The sequence below is a fragment of the Cyprinodon variegatus genome, unplaced genomic scaffold, assembly GCF_000732505.1.
Source record: "Cyprinodon variegatus isolate N-32 unplaced genomic scaffold, C_variegatus-1.0 Scaffold116, whole genome shotgun sequence".
NCBI classification, from domain to species: domain Eukaryota; kingdom Metazoa; phylum Chordata; class Actinopteri; order Cyprinodontiformes; family Cyprinodontidae; genus Cyprinodon; species Cyprinodon variegatus.
The window spans coordinates 995,470-1,013,019 of record NW_015150569.1 but is presented as its reverse complement, the minus strand read 5'-3'; the positions used below and the strand labels follow the sequence as shown (position 1 = coordinate 1,013,019).

The 17,550-nt window shown below is 38.5% G+C and overlaps 1 protein-coding gene across 1 annotated transcript in view; it reads right to left on the bottom strand.

Annotated features, from left to right (window-relative positions):
* Positions 1–17,550, bottom strand: part of ppp2r3a (protein phosphatase 2 regulatory subunit B'', alpha) — an 83,198-nt gene that overhangs the window by 30,649 nt on the left and 34,999 nt on the right. The window contains exon 2 of the mRNA XM_015375280.1: positions 1,320–4,832. Within this exon, the coding sequence (XP_015230766.1) occupies positions 1,320–4,052 (2,733 nt within the window). The 5' untranslated portion in view covers positions 4,053–4,832. The remainder of the gene's footprint in view (positions 1–1,319; positions 4,833–17,550) is intronic.

The window sequence follows — 17,550 nt, the reverse complement described above, 5'->3', positions numbered from 1 at the left end:
ATATATATATATATATATATATATATATATATATATATATATATATATATATATATATATATATATATATGTTTTTACAAATAAAGGTTTCAAAAATGCAGTTTCAAAAACTGCATCATAAAGAATCGGGAATAATTTTAAAATTCAATTAATGGGATTTCATATGTACATGATATCTGTGAAGATTCTCAGCCATCCAGGTCATGGTCAAGCTTGAAATGTTCATTTTAGGAAACTGGACGTGAAGTTTTCTAGAAGACGTTTCATGCCTTATTGAAGTGTGAGTCAGGTGAGGGCAGGTGTGAGGTTAATCTTCTGGTTATTGCTCCTAAAAGTGCTTTGTAAGTAGGTGACAGGTTATGTCCAAGACCAACTCCTTCTTTGAATTATGGTTTTTCCAGGTTAACAAGGATAGCTTCCTTAAACCCTCTCTAAAACCATCTCTGTTCCTTGGCCAGAATATGGACATTGTTGTTCTTAAAATGATTGTTCTTTGTTCTGGGGCAGGTCTAAATAGAAGAATCAGAAACCCTGAAATGATTGTTAGAGTCGGCTTTAAACACCCACTGTAACTTTCTCTGCTAGTATCCACTAAAACAGTAAAGAAGTTTCATCTGGGCTTTTTCTGCGTTTCCAATCTACTTATTAACTTTTTATAAGTCTGAGTTGTCTAATTTGTCTCCAAATAACCCTCAAATATGTGCAATAAAAGCAGAAGAAGCCTACATTAAAGGTAGTTTAACATTAAGATACTTCACCCTACAGTCCATCATGTACACAGGATCTATTCCTCATGTCCTGGTAGTAGACCACTAATTTAATTCCAACTCATTCTTTATTTAAACCCTTAGATTTCAAAACTGTTTCAGTGACAAAATGGGGGATCTACTTTGGAGATTAAATGGCAGTTGACTGTAATTGCCGAGCAGTCACTTAGCCAGTTGGTAGCAGCTGCTCATACAATAAATGTCTATCAACATGACAACTGAAAATATCACTTTTCAGTAGCTACAGTTGATGTTTGTGAGGTCAAAGCAATATCTTTAAAGCCTAAGACTCAGCTAAAGATCAACAATTTCAATGATTGAATATTAAGAAACCCTGCAGTTATGTTGTCTTCCTGTCATTGTGCAACACCATATGAGTCAGAAATAAAAACTGAACTCTTAAAACATCAACATCTCAATTATCTCAAAATTATCTTATTAACTGGGCCATTATCAGCTAGTGGATCAGCTAGTGGACAAACCTTATTTATGATACAGAACATGTCAAAATCCGCCTTATTTGTTCTTTGTGCATTTTCAAATTTTACATACCTTGATGACCTCTGGAGTCTGCTGAATGAGGAGGGTAGAACCAGCTTCTCTTAAATCACATGGATCACCATCAGCTATGACAATATCTTCTGTGACTGAGAGGGTAACAGGAGATGATGCTTCTAGAGAGGATGGAGGTACAGACTCATCTAAAACAGTAGACATTTCAGGGTTTGCACATCCAGAGTCATTAGGGGATTCTGGATGAAACTCAACTTTAGGAGCTTGAGCAGTTCCGTCAGGCACAAGGTCAGACAAATGTTCTGTAGCAGCATCTGTTAAAGGTTTAGGTTCTGATTCAATTGTAGCATTATGGTCAGCATCAGATGCTGGTTTAGGTGACACTGTAGATGCATTTTCCTGGGAGTGGTTTGAAGCTACATGTTGAACTTCAACTGTGTGCATTGAGGGGGCAGTGGAAACTACTGCTGGGGTTGTGCTGTTTGGGCTATCAGCCCTACTGGCTGTGACCAGTGTGTCCTGCAGGAGCCTCATCACCTCCCTCTCCTTTCCAGATTTTCTCTCAGCACTACCTGTACTCCCAGCACCTGAATCAACAAGCTCTTGAGCAAAACTCTCGATGCTTTCAAGAATTCTCAACAAAAGTACTCCATCCTCTTCCTCTCCAGTCCCAGTTTCATTGTTTACTTCCTGAGGAGGAGTGGGACTCAGGGTTACCCTGTAATTAACACCATTCACGCCAAGGTGGTTGGCTGGTTTTTGTACTTGGTACTGGGGTATTCTGGCTTGAGTGAAAGACTCATGTGAGACAATCCCTTGTGCTCCTGCTCTCTTCCTGGTCTTAGCTGGAAGTGGAGGTTCTATGGTTTTTGGGTGGCTCATACTCTGAGAGAGATTCTCCAAGTCCATTAGAAGTTTATCAATGTCATCATTTCTGTGCGAAGCACCTTTGGCTGTTGACACTGTTGAGGAGGAGGATGGCCAAGTGGGAATGTAGCCAGAGCTGCCTGGCAAGCAATTTGACGAGTTATTAATTGTGTTGGATTGGAAAAGGTGTGGTTGTGTTCCCATAACACTTACAATATTGTTATGGGTATTGTTAATCACTCTGGTTGGAGTGTGTGTCAGCCGTGAGATTTGATCCGTAGTCTTTGCGACTTCTCCCTCTTCCTCCTCAATATATAGAGCTTCCATAGGCGATATTGAGGGAGTGTGTGTGTATGATGGTGTTGGAGAGTTTCTTGGAGGGGTGGTTGAGTGTTTTGGAGACGAACTGGAGGTCGAACATATAACAGGTGGGGGAGACAGAGTGTGTTGGGTGTTCAAAGAAGCATGTGTGGGCTGTAGTCCATTACTATATGATATACCCTTTTGAGAGACTGAACTCTGGACTGATTTGGTATGAAGAGAATCTGATCTTAATAATGTGGATGAAGTTGTGACGGAGGAAGGAGTAGAAGATGTGGAGTGTAAATGAGTCTTGGAGATGGGAGGTGACTGCACCACATCTTCATAGCGAGGAGGTTGCTCATTGCCAAAGATCGGAGAAAAAGGTCCTTGCTGTATAGAGTGAATAGTGTTAATCAATTCAGCCAGGTCACTGTGTCCACTTCCAGGTGCACCTTGACTGCCGTGACCCGTTCCTCCTAAATTTCCAACTCCTTCCAGCTCCAAAGGAAGCCTCTTGAGATAAGAGCTAAGTCGGGTCATCACTGCCCGATAAATGCTGTCAGGATTTGTACCTCCATCCTCTGGCCCTCCACCTGCTTTGCGCCTTATGCATTGCTTGATAATGTCAGTGCATTTCTTTAAGTCCTCAGAGCATTTAAGCAGGATGTCAAGGCAAGCACGGATGTCTTCACCACCTGCTCCTCCGCTTCCAGCCTCTGCCCTTGTCTTTTCTAGAAGTCGGGCAATAAGGTTCTCCTCTCCAAAGGTAGTGCGGTACAGGGAGGCCACGGTGTTTAGACTCTGGTCGAGTGTCCCAATACTTGAAAGGCTGCTGGTGGACCCACTACCAATTTTTGTGGTGGCTGAAAGAGCACCAGAGCTACCCTTTAGCTTTGCTCCATCCACTCCATTCCCTTTCCCTAAAACAAATGGTGGCACATTCTCGTCATTGGAAGTAACTATGCCATTTGTCATAGTATTAGTTGTTGTGCTTGTTGTTAGACTCGAGCTAAAGTGGCCATAGATTATTTCCAGGTCAGTTGAGCGACGACTAAAAGAGTCAGGGCGCACTTTACGACCTTTGCGGAGAGTAACATGACTAGAGGAGGACAGGCGGAGCTTGTCAAAAGAGAACTCTTTGAGCTTGCCGCTGGCCAGGTTAATAGCCTCTTCAGTGATGTCCTTCAGGCTGCCAGAGCAACTTAGATTCCCAATAGATCCTCCAGTAGTAGAAGTCTTTTTACCCCGCCATGTGGGGCTGTCCTCCCCTAAAGACAAATTGCCACTGCTGTCTGCCCTCTCCAAACCTCCATTTTGAATGGGATCCATAGAAATACAAAGTTTACCATGGTTAGGAAGATGCTGAGAAATTATGGTATGGGTGTGTGTTGGTGAGCCGTTGAAATCATTGTATGTAGATTCAGGGGCAACTAGGAGCTCAGAGCATGTGCCTCGATGTGCAACGGTACAGTCCAAACCTTTAGACTGTGCCCCACATGGCCCTGCACAGTAGTGCACAGCTTGGCATTGAACACGTCGGTCTACCACCACACTGTTGTAGCAGCTGACACTGCTTACAACTACACGATAGGCTGCTGCCATGCTGGTCAATTCTTTTCAAGACATATGATGGGTAAAGATAATAAAATTTACAACTGCTGAATGTTTAACAGTTTCATAAAAGGTCCTCTTGTTAAGGTTTTTCAGCACACGTTCATTGATTGAATTATCTTGATAGAATATTTTGTCTCTGATCTCAATTGCATAATTGTCAACAGATATATTTCAAACACAAAAACAAAGTCTTAATAATTAAGACCAGAAAAGAGAGACACGTCAAAACAACATCCAATCTTAGAAAAAGTCCATGCTTCCAAAGCTCCTTTTAAAGGGTTCAATTTTTTGTTGTTGATTTGGAAGGGCAAAGACATCCTTGTCTGAGATTTTTTGGTCTCTTAATAACAGCTGTAAGGTCCTGCCTCTCTCCACAGGCGCATTCTCCCTTTCCTTTCAAGCAGCAGCTCATTAGCCACTAATGAAAACCACAGAGGATGGTGACAGCAGAAGATCCAGCAGAGTTATCACAAATACCTCCAAAGAACAGCCCCAGGGGTCTCTTTCAGGGCCAGGAAGGCTTTATGTTGCTCTGGCCCATACCCAACTACAGAGCAAAGAGATGTAAAAAGAGAACCCATTTTCCTTGCAAGGCTGAAGAACATTTGTGGGCTCCAACATAGCTGCAAAATAGTAGGGGACAAGTCACAGATTGTATCCTCTCTCTACGATGGAAAGCCTTGAGATCCCTCCCTTCTGTACTCTCTTTCACAGCCTCATGCATTCAGCCGTATGTTGGAGTCCTCGCATGTAATAGCAGGACACCACCTGTAAGACAGCAAGAGATAGGAGAAAAAAATATTAAAAAGTAAGAAAAACCTGAGAAACTGAGAAAAAAAATCAAACACATCAAATGTTTTACGATAAAGATTTTTAAGTTAACAGTATGTCTGTTAATGGATTATGATAAGCTATATGGTAAATGGTAAATAGTCCAATGTTATGCATTACTTCAAATTCACAAGTTATTTTTGTATGCTTAATGTGAACATTTTAACATTAGACATTGGGTGGGTACCCACCTGTATGAAATAGTCATGTGGTAAAAGCTTTTTTCCATACATCTTAGAGAAATCATCAGAAACAGTGTTATGGTAAGCAGCTGCAATATCACAATCCCTTCTGCGTCACTCCTGTGTAGCTATTTGCTTTACAGGTTGACAGATGGGTGAAGGGGTTGAGTGCCCCAAACTTTTTCTGCCTGCTTTGGTCCTTTCAGATAGGGTGCTATGCATTCAGCGCTATGCTATAAAACTTGTGTTATGAAAGTCAACTACACAGGAATTTAATTGGGCTACTGTAGAAGAACAGTGAAGGTTTGGCTGCAGAGAGCTGTCCTATGTGCAATCGGACAGCAGCAGCCAGAGGAAACAACACAACTAATATGATGATGTATGAGCATCACCTAGAGCGATTTGCTAAATTAAAGGTAAAGTTTGTGTCATGTTAAAAACAATGAGTTATCTTTAGTCGTGTTACATTAGTGAAACAAGTGTAGCAATTACCAAAATGTCTGAAGTGAAGCAGACATTTTGGTGATTGTATTAGTCGTAAGTTGTTAAACAGATAATTTTGGAGTTGTTGGATTTTATATTAATTATCTTTAAGTAAAAGGCAAAAGTAGCAAATTGTTTCGTAGCTATAGCATCTCGCTTTGTGTCATTATAACCCATGTTGTTTTTTTGTGCAAGTAATGTTTACATACAGCTCAAAAAATAGTAAGTGTAGTAGTTTGTAATTATAACATCACAGAATATGGAAAAGTTCATTACGCAGAGATATAGTTGTGCAGCATTTAAATTTGCATCACAATCAAAAGTTGTGCCCCAGAAAAAAGGAAAAATAGAAAAGCCTGTTTCTAAGTTTAGGCATGTGTATGATTTCACCTTGTGGAAATTTTGACATGACCTCACCAGTCAAAAGAAATGATGCATTACAGAGACGCCTGCAAGATGCCAAAAACAGAAACTGACTGAGATAGACACAAAGATAAGCACCTTGCACCATAAACCATACTCCATACCAATTCCAAAAAGCAGATTGATATCATCATATGGCCATTTGTATTTAGAGGCAGAGGTATTAATTTAAGCAAAAGTAACAAATGGGATACTTAGATATTCAGTTTTTCTCCTGAGGTAACAACTGCGACGAGGGATTGAACAGCCATAATTTGGTTTTCAGTTAAAACCACAAAGCCAATAACGGTGAAACCATATAGGTCGGACTTACTGAGAGACCTCCCATATTGAGGCAAAAATGCCCTCTCCAGTTTTTAAGATTTCTCCCTCTTTGTCTTCCATCTGCCTTCACTCCTGAGCACATATCTGTTTTAAAAGCTATACTTCCCCTCTCTAAAACCCGTATTAACCTTTGCTTGTGTTGAGTTTCTCATACCTCCGTTTTCTTTTTGTTCTTAACTCCTGTCCAGGAGCATGATAGATGTCTCATAGGAGTGGTGCAATTATTCATACAGGTTTTGGAAGGTGAATTTCGAGAACGAGTAAATGCATAATAGTTATGGCCAAGGTTATTGGAACCTAGAGAGTAGGTGCAAGCATATAATCTGTTGTGGAACCTTTAAGAAATTAAGATATTTACTGACATTAAAAATAATGGAAAAGATGGGCTTTCTGTTGGAAAAAATACTTATAGATTATATGGCAGAAAATTTCCTGCACCTGTAAAATAGCAACTTTGTTTTATGAGGAAGACAAACAGATGCATCATCTTCCTGTCACTCCTTCTCTTGTCTTTCCACGCAAAAACAAGAGCAACAGCTTGCTGTTGCTGAATCAGACCTTTCTGCAGGAAACTGCACTTCCTGGCAATGTGCATGTAAAACGTGGACAGTCAGAAATAGACTGTTGTAGGGTGGTAATCACAGAGACGTGTTCATGCAAACACTTCCACTCACACTCCCTTCACCTCACTGTGCACATTCTAAGTATCTGTGTGTGTATCTTAAGTAAATGGCGGCTTTCCAAACTGACGCAGAGTATGTAAACAAACCACCCTGGTGTTTATAAGGCAGAAAAACCTCTTTGGGTACAAGTCCTTCAGTGCTTACGCCCACCTGGGTGTTGAGGAATGACTCAATGGTACCTATTACACTGAAAAATCTCTGACAAACAGATTCAGGGTGTCCCTATCAGTTGTATTGTTTTGGTAAGTATGCATGGAATAAATAGTGATATCAGCTTTCAACTGAATCTCAACAAGGTAGAGCTTCATATCTAAACAATAAAGAGGCATTCTTACTAAATCCACATAGGACAGGCCTTCTCATAACCATGGAAACTTACTTCAGGTCGAGATACAGAGGAAGCCTATCTTGAGAGCTTAAATAGATAGAATTCAAACTATAACCACCTGTTTTCTAAAAATAAAGTAACTAAAGAATTTCCCTTTTAAAGTGCATATGGTTTCAGTAGGCCAATTACATCCGATGCTCCACTTGATTTGCTACACCTGGTCAATTTCTCGTTAACATAAAAGCAAATAATTGCATCTTAGAAACAAACAAAATGTAGGTGCCAAATAGACTTGCACGTTTAATCAGCAGATCATGACAATTTGACAATCTTCATGTGATTGGCCACAAAGGGGCAGTAATTATGAAGACCACAGATTTTAAACACCGGTTGTTGAAAAATTTCTTTTCTGAGTGGACACACATCATTCTACACCTTGTCCATGTTTGTTTTGGTCAGAGCTTCCAAAACAGGGGGTGAGAACACTGGGAGAAAGAGCAGCACAGCCGGGATGTACGGGCCAGTTGTGTCACCCTTTGGAAATAAGGAAACAAAACAGTAGATCAGAGGAGCCCGCTGGAGATAAGGCAGCTCAAGAGGAAGGCGGAGAGAAATCCGCCAGGAAAACAGCTCCAGGATGGACTACAGCTCACCTAAGCAAGTTAAGGGGGTTAAAGGAATACGGCAGAAGCTTGAATTAGAGAAACAGATATTAGGGGCTCCTCCAAGCAGACAGAGTGGCGGATTGGGTTGAGAGGGCAACTACTGGTAGGAGTGGTGGTAGGACCAGTCCTTATAGGGCTAAAGTAAAACAGCTTTTTTAAAACCCACCAACAAACCTCTTAAGAACATTCCTTATTCCATCCTTTGTCAATATAATTTTCTCCATCTTCCATTTAATCTTAAAACAGCTAGTTTCCGCTGCCTCCTTCACTAAAACATTAGTCAGCTCATGACACTTTCTCACCCCCTATAATTTTGATACCTAATAATACCATGTTAATGTACATGGGAAAGCAGCTGAATGATTTATGGATTTGATGCTGTGATTGATGAGCGACAATCAGGCGATGTTGTGATTGGATCCTAAAATCCTGACCGGTGCATGTTTCAGCATAGTGCACAGTATGCTGAAACTGAAAAACCTTTTTAGGGTTAGAGTGCTGGGTATAAGGGCTGAGAAACAGCTAATGTGCCTGCAACACTCCTGCTGACCTGAGTATCTTTATGACCATGTCAGTCTTCTGACGAATATTTCAAGCAGTATAATTCAGAATGTTGCAAAATCATAATCATCTAAAACTGGTTGCAATATCGCCTCAGAGAGTTTACTGCACTACAATTAATTTACGGATCACAGATCTTAATCCAGCAGAGCGAGTCCAGGGATGGGATGGAATGGGAGATTGCTCCCCATCCCCAGATGGATACATGGTATTAAAACATTGAGTAGAAAGGGAGAAAATATCAAGGATCTAAATGTATCGTTTTATAAACTGTAAGGAGTGTCTTTCATGCTGTTGCTATAGATTTAAAAAAATCATTTTGGAGTGAAATTATTGGATTATTCATTATTGATTATTAAAGCAACTGGCAACTAACTTACTAATTAAATATTTTTTAACTGGAGTATACAGACTCCAAAGCATGCCATTTGCTCTAAGAACAACTGTTTTAGATTAAAGCAATTCCCTAACTTGTTCATCTAATCTTTTATGTTTTGTGTCAGTATTGTGACACAGTAAAACCCTTGGAGTTTCACTTTATTGGCTAGTCCAGAAGTTTTTTAGACATTTTAGACAATGTATTATAACTCCTGGTTTCCTTTTTTGGCTTTAACCTCTCTCAATGTGTAGAGGTATAAAACCAGGCCCTAATCAGATTGGAAGTACTCAAATGGCAAAAGCCATTTCAGTCACACCCTCCTATAGTGCCACAAAATTGTCTCTTTGTGTGTGAACAACAGCAAACACGAAGAGAAAGAAGTGGTATAGCTGAGTTCCTTTAGAAAATTGTGAATGCTGTTTGCTGTGCACACTGTTGATCATTTGTGTTTATAATAGCAAGAGTGAAAAGGACTTTCAGAGGAAATAGGTCTGTGTGAATAAGGCCGAAATAGGAACCACCAACATAACCTCAGGGAGCCGGGGCAGGCCTGTGCATGCATGCTTTTACATGCAGGTACACACTGGGAAGAATTTTAGCGTAGTAACTGAAATCACACAGAGAAGTCTGCAAAACTATACTAAGGTTACGCATGCATACCGAAAATATATTGTAACCATCAAGAATGTTTTACCAGGATATAGGCCCTCTCTTGTAAGCTAAATTGGTAGATGCCATTGAAAATAGATCAAGCATTTAACAAGTCCACAGTATGACTGATGAGTAGATTAAGGGGATGTCATTCTAGGAGCTTAATGTTATGCTGCTGTTTTGATTCAAAAGTCAGTTGAGAAAGGCTTTTATGATAAGCGACCTGTTAGAACACCCTGTTGTGTCAAAAGTAAAAGAATGTGTTAAAAAAAATGATGTAGTGTTTCTTTTGTATCCAACTCCCTTTGTGTAATGCAGCAATGTTTATGGAGCTATTACGTCCCACAGGATAATGCAGCCAAAAACATGCTTAAAAGTTGGTGCAGTGTTCTTAGAACTGTCAGTGCTGCTCCCTACAAACATATTTTTGATAATTTTTTGCAAAATTACTCAAACTTTGTTTATTTTGCTCATAAAATCACAAAACTCCTCCTATACACACCATACTCCAAGTGAAATGAAAATATCTTTAAATGGACATCATTAGCAAAGGTACACATTTAAATATCAAGAGCAGTTTTTACATCCATCGATTTCCCTTGCTTTGATCTTTACAAATGTGGTTCTGACTGAGTTCTTCCCGCATTACCTATCTTGGTTTGTCCATCAATCTTTCACCCACCAGCCATTTTGTGGCACATACAAAAGAGGGGATATTTTTGCAGGTGAGATGTATACTTCTCATGAAAGGGGTCGAGTTTCAGCTATCCTTATTTTTTTTGTGTCAGACAAAGAAAGACTAGTTGAAACAGAAATGGGGAAGGTGGACTAAATAAGAATAATGCCATTATTGTTCTTCAATATTATTCACAACAATAGAACATAAACATAAAATAGAGAAACTGCAACTTAAAAATGTCAAGGCCATTTGTTTTTCTAGTTTCACAAGAGGATTAAAGCACCCTTGCCAGGTCCCTCTAAAGATCAGCTACTATGTGAACCAGATGTCTCTGCACAAACCAAAACACTAGCCTAATGGAGGAATATATCCGCCACAAGGACCTGAACCCTGACCCTTGTGCTCCATCACTCTTTTCTTTTCTCTCTTAGGGCTAGTTTAAGTTTTCTGGGCAGGATTGGGGCTGGACATGTGTGAATCTGGCAGCCACTTGAGGGGCTGTTCTTGTTATGTCTGCCAGAAATATGGTGTGGATGAGGCCCAGGCTGACAACACAAATCACTGGGCTCTGGAGTTACACAGACCTAAAGTCACAAACTAACTTTCATCCTTTTTGTAGCATTTCTCTTTTCTACATAGTTTGCATGGGTCAGTATGATATAGGGTTGTCACGATACTAAACTTTTCAACTCGATACCGATACTAAGGAAAATATTCTATACTCGATACCATTTTCGATACCACAAGGATAAAAACTAAGACTCCAAAATTCTACAGAAATATTTTCATGAATAAATAAAATACAATAAATACAATAAACAATAAGAACAATATTTTGAGGTTGTATGCTGTGCACAATATTAAGCAAGCTTGATAAAAAACTTAAAATTAAGTGTTCCTTCCTTGGCTATGCTTTGCACACATAACAATGACACTAGCCAAACCGGTTAAGAAACAAAAATAATTCTCAGCAGCTGCACCTCTTACAAAAAAAAAGTATGAAACTGAAAAGTACACAGAATTATTTAATCACACAGTGTTCAGAAAGTGCATTGTCCCTGTATTCTGCACTTTAGATGAATGACTGTTTAGGTGCCACTGGTGGTAGCACTGTATCGATACTTTTAAAAAGTATTGTATCCGGACACAACGTTTCAGTATCAATACTTTTTTGAGTATCGATACTTTTGACAACCCTAGTATGATATTAGTATTATAAACTAATTTTTAGTGACAAAAAATCACATGTAAATCTATATTAATACAAAAGCATAAAACAATATCTTTTCATGAGTAGTTTTTATTCTTTTTTTAAAGCAGAGATTATTTATACAGCTGTTAAAATGATAAAAAATCAGACTTTTTCAGACTTAAATTTGTTGCAGTTCTAGGTATTTTTTTGCAATTCAAAGGGAAAATACAAATGTTTTCTATGAACACACCTCAAATATTGCTTCAGAATTTAGGCTTAGCACGTTGGATGCAAATACTCTGCAAAAAACACATACTATAGGGACGGACGAATGGCTGGCTATAGCTTCACATACTATGATTTTCATATCAAAATTTAGGCAAAAGTGTTGAACAGAAAGTGCTTTAAAATTGTACAAATAATATTTTACCTTTTTATCTGCTCTGCTTTTGGTATATCTTATAGGGAAATACTAACATCTCAGTTGATATTTCCTGATAATCAGTTGGGCCATCTTCAGTGGACTGTTCAAAATAACAGGCTTGTTTCAGTTTTAAAGTTAAAACGCTGTTGTCAAAAATAGAATTTACTTTAATAAATCTCAAACTGTATTTGAAAGAATCTTGTATATGTTCTGAAGAATAAATTTGTTCCATGTATTCAAAATCTCAAATCCATTAAAGGCCCCTCAATAAAAACAAATGATGTTCTTTCCTCTAATCACATTTAACATTGTGTGTGTATTTTCAGGACGTATCATCAAAGTATTAGAGAGTCAAAGATACATTGTACCTCATTATTTTTTGTTTGTTTCAACTGGATCTCTTTGACACAACACATTCTGTTAAAAATATCACAAAAGTAGTATCATTTATCGCTGTTTTTTTTTGGAAGGGTAGTGTCCAAACTCAGAGTAAAAACCTTTTAGCATTACCGATTCCAAACAAGTTCTAATTTTTATAAAAAGTAATTAAAAAGTCATAGAACATGTATTTTCTTTCATCTTATGCCTGCAAATTGGAAGATTCATCTCTACAGTAAATGAAAAAATATTGTTGCAGAGTTGAAGACGGGGGAAAAAAAACTATTTCAACCTTTAAAAATTAGGAAAAATAAACAAATACAGATCCAATTGTAGAATAATAAAGAAGATATTTTGAAGTTAACTCAATAGTGCAAAATGCTCAAGGTCCACAGGTACTCTGTTTACTTTAAAAAGCCTGACATGTACCGTAATAAAAATTTCAATTAATCCCAAAATGAAAAAAGAAGGCTTTAATCTATTAGCATCAGCACATCTAGAGTTATGCAAAAACTTAATAAATAAAGGCCGAAACAATGCCAAGGCAGAAGATGTTCTTTCATAACACTTTAATAGACTTCATAGGGACCAGTCATCTGCCACAGACTGACCCCTCCAGTGCTGAGCCAGCTGTTCATCCAACACTTTCCACATCTCCAGGGTAAAACAACTATGTGGACACCTCAGCACCTCATTAGGGGCAAAACTACCCCTTAAGACTACAGGACACATGGTCACATACACACTCACAAGCGTAAACAATATATAGCCCCTCAGGGAATGCATTGTAAGCAGAGGAGAGGATGTTTTTCTTTCTGTGCAGATGAGCGAAAATAGTGACTCACATCTTTCCTTATCCCTATATGCTTAAAAACTGCCTGACCTTATAAGGCTAGCAGGCAAAGTTTTGTTCACTCGCATTGTTAAAAGCAAATGATTCCCCTGCAGAAGGGCAGAAAAACTGAAAAATATTTAACACTATGGGTCGCATGAGAGGTTGATGATTAAATAGGTCTTCAGCCTTGAAACCAACCCAAAAAATCAAAACAAGCACACACAGACTGCATCCACCTAAACGATAAAATCACAATCCAACACATCTTTGTTACAGACCGACACTAACACGCACGTCTGCATCCTGCTCTGCCGGGAGCTCTTAATGAGCCGATCACCTGCGTCACAGCTAATTTCAAAAACATTCATTCGGGGTGACGTCATGCTTTTGGCCGAGCTCTGCTAATGTACATGGAGTCAGTCACAGCAGCAAGACATTAGATACACACATGCCTTCACAAACAATCATGTTGGCAAAACGGAGAGAGAACACGCAAATAAATCCAACATAATTCACATGGACAGCTGACCTGGATTTAGCCAGTCGACGCTTTATTTCTGCTACCTTCTACCACCCAGACCCAGAGGCAACCAACATGCATTTAATTTATTTCCAACAGGGAACAAGGCAGCAAAACAAAATGAACAAAGGTCTGGTTTTTATTCTCTACATTTTTATGGATGAAATATGGCTGCAACAACTCTATCAATTTAACCATTATTTCAACATGAAGTCTGCTGGGATGAACTCTCTTCTTCAGTTCCTCCTAACATGGCTTGCCTTTTAACACATTTTTCAAATTTTTTGTACCTTATTTATTTTATTTTCATTTCTTATTTTTCTCAATTCTTTCATTCTGCTAACTGTCATTCTTATTTTATGTAGAGAGGTTGGTTGAGGTCGTTTGGTTGGTTGGAGACCTTATAAAGAGGGGGGTGTACAGTATACAAAACAACATAAAGGGTATATACCAAAAAAACTTAAATCAATATAGTATTAAATTAAGAATTCAAACAAAAACATGGTATTTCTGTTAAAACCTGCTTTTTATTGTTCTTATCCAGTTTTCTGAGAAAATGAGTTTTGTGTTTTCATTACCTGTAAAGCATGATCATTCAAATAAAAAGAAATTCATTTTTGAAACATATTACTGTAAATGATTTAGATTAATTGTTAGTTTCACCTTTAAGCTAAATGACTTACCGTTATTAACTTTTCTTTATATATTTCTTTTCATCTTCTGCAGATTTTGTTGTAATATATGTGCTACTCTAGGATACAACTCTGATCCAAATGTTAAATAAGACATCACCATGCCAACAAGCACACTTGTGCACCATAATGTGGCTGTACTGATGGCAAGGTGGTTCTCAATGTAGTGATGCCTGACTACTAAAAGCTCGAGCGGGAGATGGTTAGGAGCTTATTTCTGGCTCTGGCTTTTTAATGGGGTACAAGTGGAGAATCCTGAAGCAGCAGCAAGCTGAGCTTTTTCTATTAAAATGGATAACAGATGACAGGTCCCCAAACTGCATCTGTAAATCCCCAATTAAAAAGCTTTTTTTCTTCCCAAGAAAAATGTTATTATTGGTATTCATGAGCTGATTTAGAAGATCATTTAACCGGAGGGCCTAATCGTTTCTTTTGCATTCTTAACACTTCTACTTAGACTTACCATTTATCATACGAAGAACTGTAAAGGCATATCTAATGTGTCAAATGAGATGGTCGGTGAACAAGAAGAGAGATCAACCAGTACGTGGTAATATGGAGCCAGACAGGCCTTTTTTCCCACGCTTCACTGTTGGTGGTGAAGGCCAGAAAGTCAAGATCTCACATTCTCCACATTTTTTTTACACCGCACATAAATAGTCAACACTACAGCAATAATGAAAAGAGAAAAGGAAAACTTAGCTTCAGCAAAAAACAAGTAAACATCCCGCTCTTCATTTTTAAAAGTCCAATAATCTTTTATTTCTACAGATTTAGAGATGCAATATACTATGGCAGTACAGTTGATGTGTCAACTGTGTCATTACCGGTGGGTTGCTCCAACCTTTGCACAGTTGGACACCAACATTCTTCCAAGCCAGATAGCTCATGCTCAGTAGAATTGGATAAGGGGCATCATGAATCAGGATGTGTCTTGTCAGTTTTTTTGTTAGGCTAAGCTCTAGGCTATCTATCCCTGGGCTAAGGTATCATTAGATGACATTATCATTGCTCTAAACCAGTGCACCATATAACTGGTTGTATGTTTCATGTTATTGTCCTGATGCTTGTAAAGTCTTTTTTCAAATGTTTTTTTTTTGTTTTGTTTTGGGTTTTTTTATGATTGCCCTGTATTTAACATAATCCACCTTCCCAGCTTCTTTGTCCCTTCCAAGGAAAAATCTCCCCACAGCCACCAACGTGTATCATGTTGGGGATGGTTGGATTAGGATTATGTCCTGTTATGTTTGTTCCAGTGAGCAGAGTGCTAATAATTGTATAATACCTGTCTGTAAGCCTATAACGATAAACAACTGTTTAATTGCGTGATAAAAATTAAACATTTTTAAGAGCTCAATTAGTTAAGTATGCATTTTTACATTGCAAATCGTTTGCAGGAGTGTCCTTGGGATGAGCGGGAGGGGATTGGACATGTATAAGCTTTTGCTTCTTCCATCCCCTTTTCAAGCCAAGCATATGTATTGTTTGTCATTATATGTATTGTAAAATGTGTGCAGGTTTGAAATAAACTTTTTGAAATGAAAAAAACATTGTTTTCTCTACTTCTACTAAAATGCCTGGATGACAAAAGCTTTTACTCTGGTACATTAGTCTCCACTCACCCCTCCCATTTTGTTTTATTTTGAGTAGCGAGTATAGCGTGAAATCCTTGTGCCTGATCACAAGCCAGAGAAATGCTAGTTGAGATTTGGGAAAACAGACATGGAAATGGTTTCAAAGTCAAACATAACTGCAAAGTTTGAGCATTATGGATTCGAACAGAAGAGTTTTATCATTTATCACAATAATTTCTGAAACGATTTAGCCACCAGAAAAAAAATATATATATATTATGATGGGCCTACTTGTCCTTTGTGTTCCTTGATCTTCAGAGGACACACTAGCTGATTTTTCAAGAAAAAGGAAATCCACTACAGAAACTGCAGCAAAGGCAGTTATGCCTCTGTGCATTCACAGTCAGACTTGCAGAGTATGCTAACTTATGTTAATTATATTGTTGATTTAGTTAGTTAACAGGTCAAATTGATCTGGGCCAAAAAGGACTTCAGAGCATCACCATAAAAATCTCTTTATTTTTAGCTTTTATGGTTAAATTACCTTAAAAAATTGAGTGATGACTTTATCTGCTGTATAAAATCAATGCATGACTGCTAAATTTGTTTTTATTAGAAGCTTTCACAAGCACAGTCAATTAAGTGCAAAGCCATTATTGAGGAACTGTGTGGAGGTTGTTACAATACACATTTGAATTTTCAGAAATAAAAACAGCTTATTCTGGCTTTCCTGGAAAGATCTCTAAAAGTAGCTCCTTTAAGTGCTGGCTATATACAAAATATAGAACCTCTCACTAATGTAATAGATCTACAAAAACAATCTCTACAAGAGAAATGTATTATTTTTGTGGAGCAAAGCATGAAAAGGTGTCTACAGTAACAACAAATGTCATTTTTTTCTTAAATTCCCATTTAGGAAAAAGTTTGAGGAGTTAAAGCCAGACTTTTTCATCAAAGGGTGGTGTGTGGATATGTGTGTGTATGTGTTTGTTGGGGTTGTGTTTGTATGTGTGCATCCTGCTGTCCCTGTCCATCAGAGGGTCATATGAGGCGCAGATTAGGGTTTCTAACCGCAAACCCCTGTCGCCATGACCCATCGTCACTAAGCCTGTGAGGGGTGTCATCCTGATCTGAACCACTGGTGACTCACCCCTTCTTACCAGCTCCATGTCCCAACACACACACACACACACACACACACACACACACACACACACACACACACACACACAAGCGCCAGCCAAATCAGGACTTTGCGATGCAGCCTCAGGTCGTCAACCCCACTATTTTGACCAATTTTGGCCAGAGTGGATCACTGACCACCGTATGACAGCAACTAAATGGTCAAGTATTTCATTTACTACTCTGCAATTCTTGTTTATTTCCTCATGTCATAGAGAAAATCTGAGGTGCTTTATAAGAAGTACCTTTATGTCTCATATTAGTTAAACTTGTGTTTGAATGCCTTTGTTATTATTACCTGAAGTAAATGGCCATTGTTTCTATGAACAATTTCTCCTTTACACTTTCTTCTTTACAATTACCGTATTTTCACGACTATAAGGCGCACATAAACGTCTTTTTTTTCCCTCAAAATGTGCGGTGCGCCCTTTGGTGCGGTGCGCCCTATGTGTGTTGCAAGTGCGACTTTTGAGACCACCTCATTGAGGAGATGATGAAAG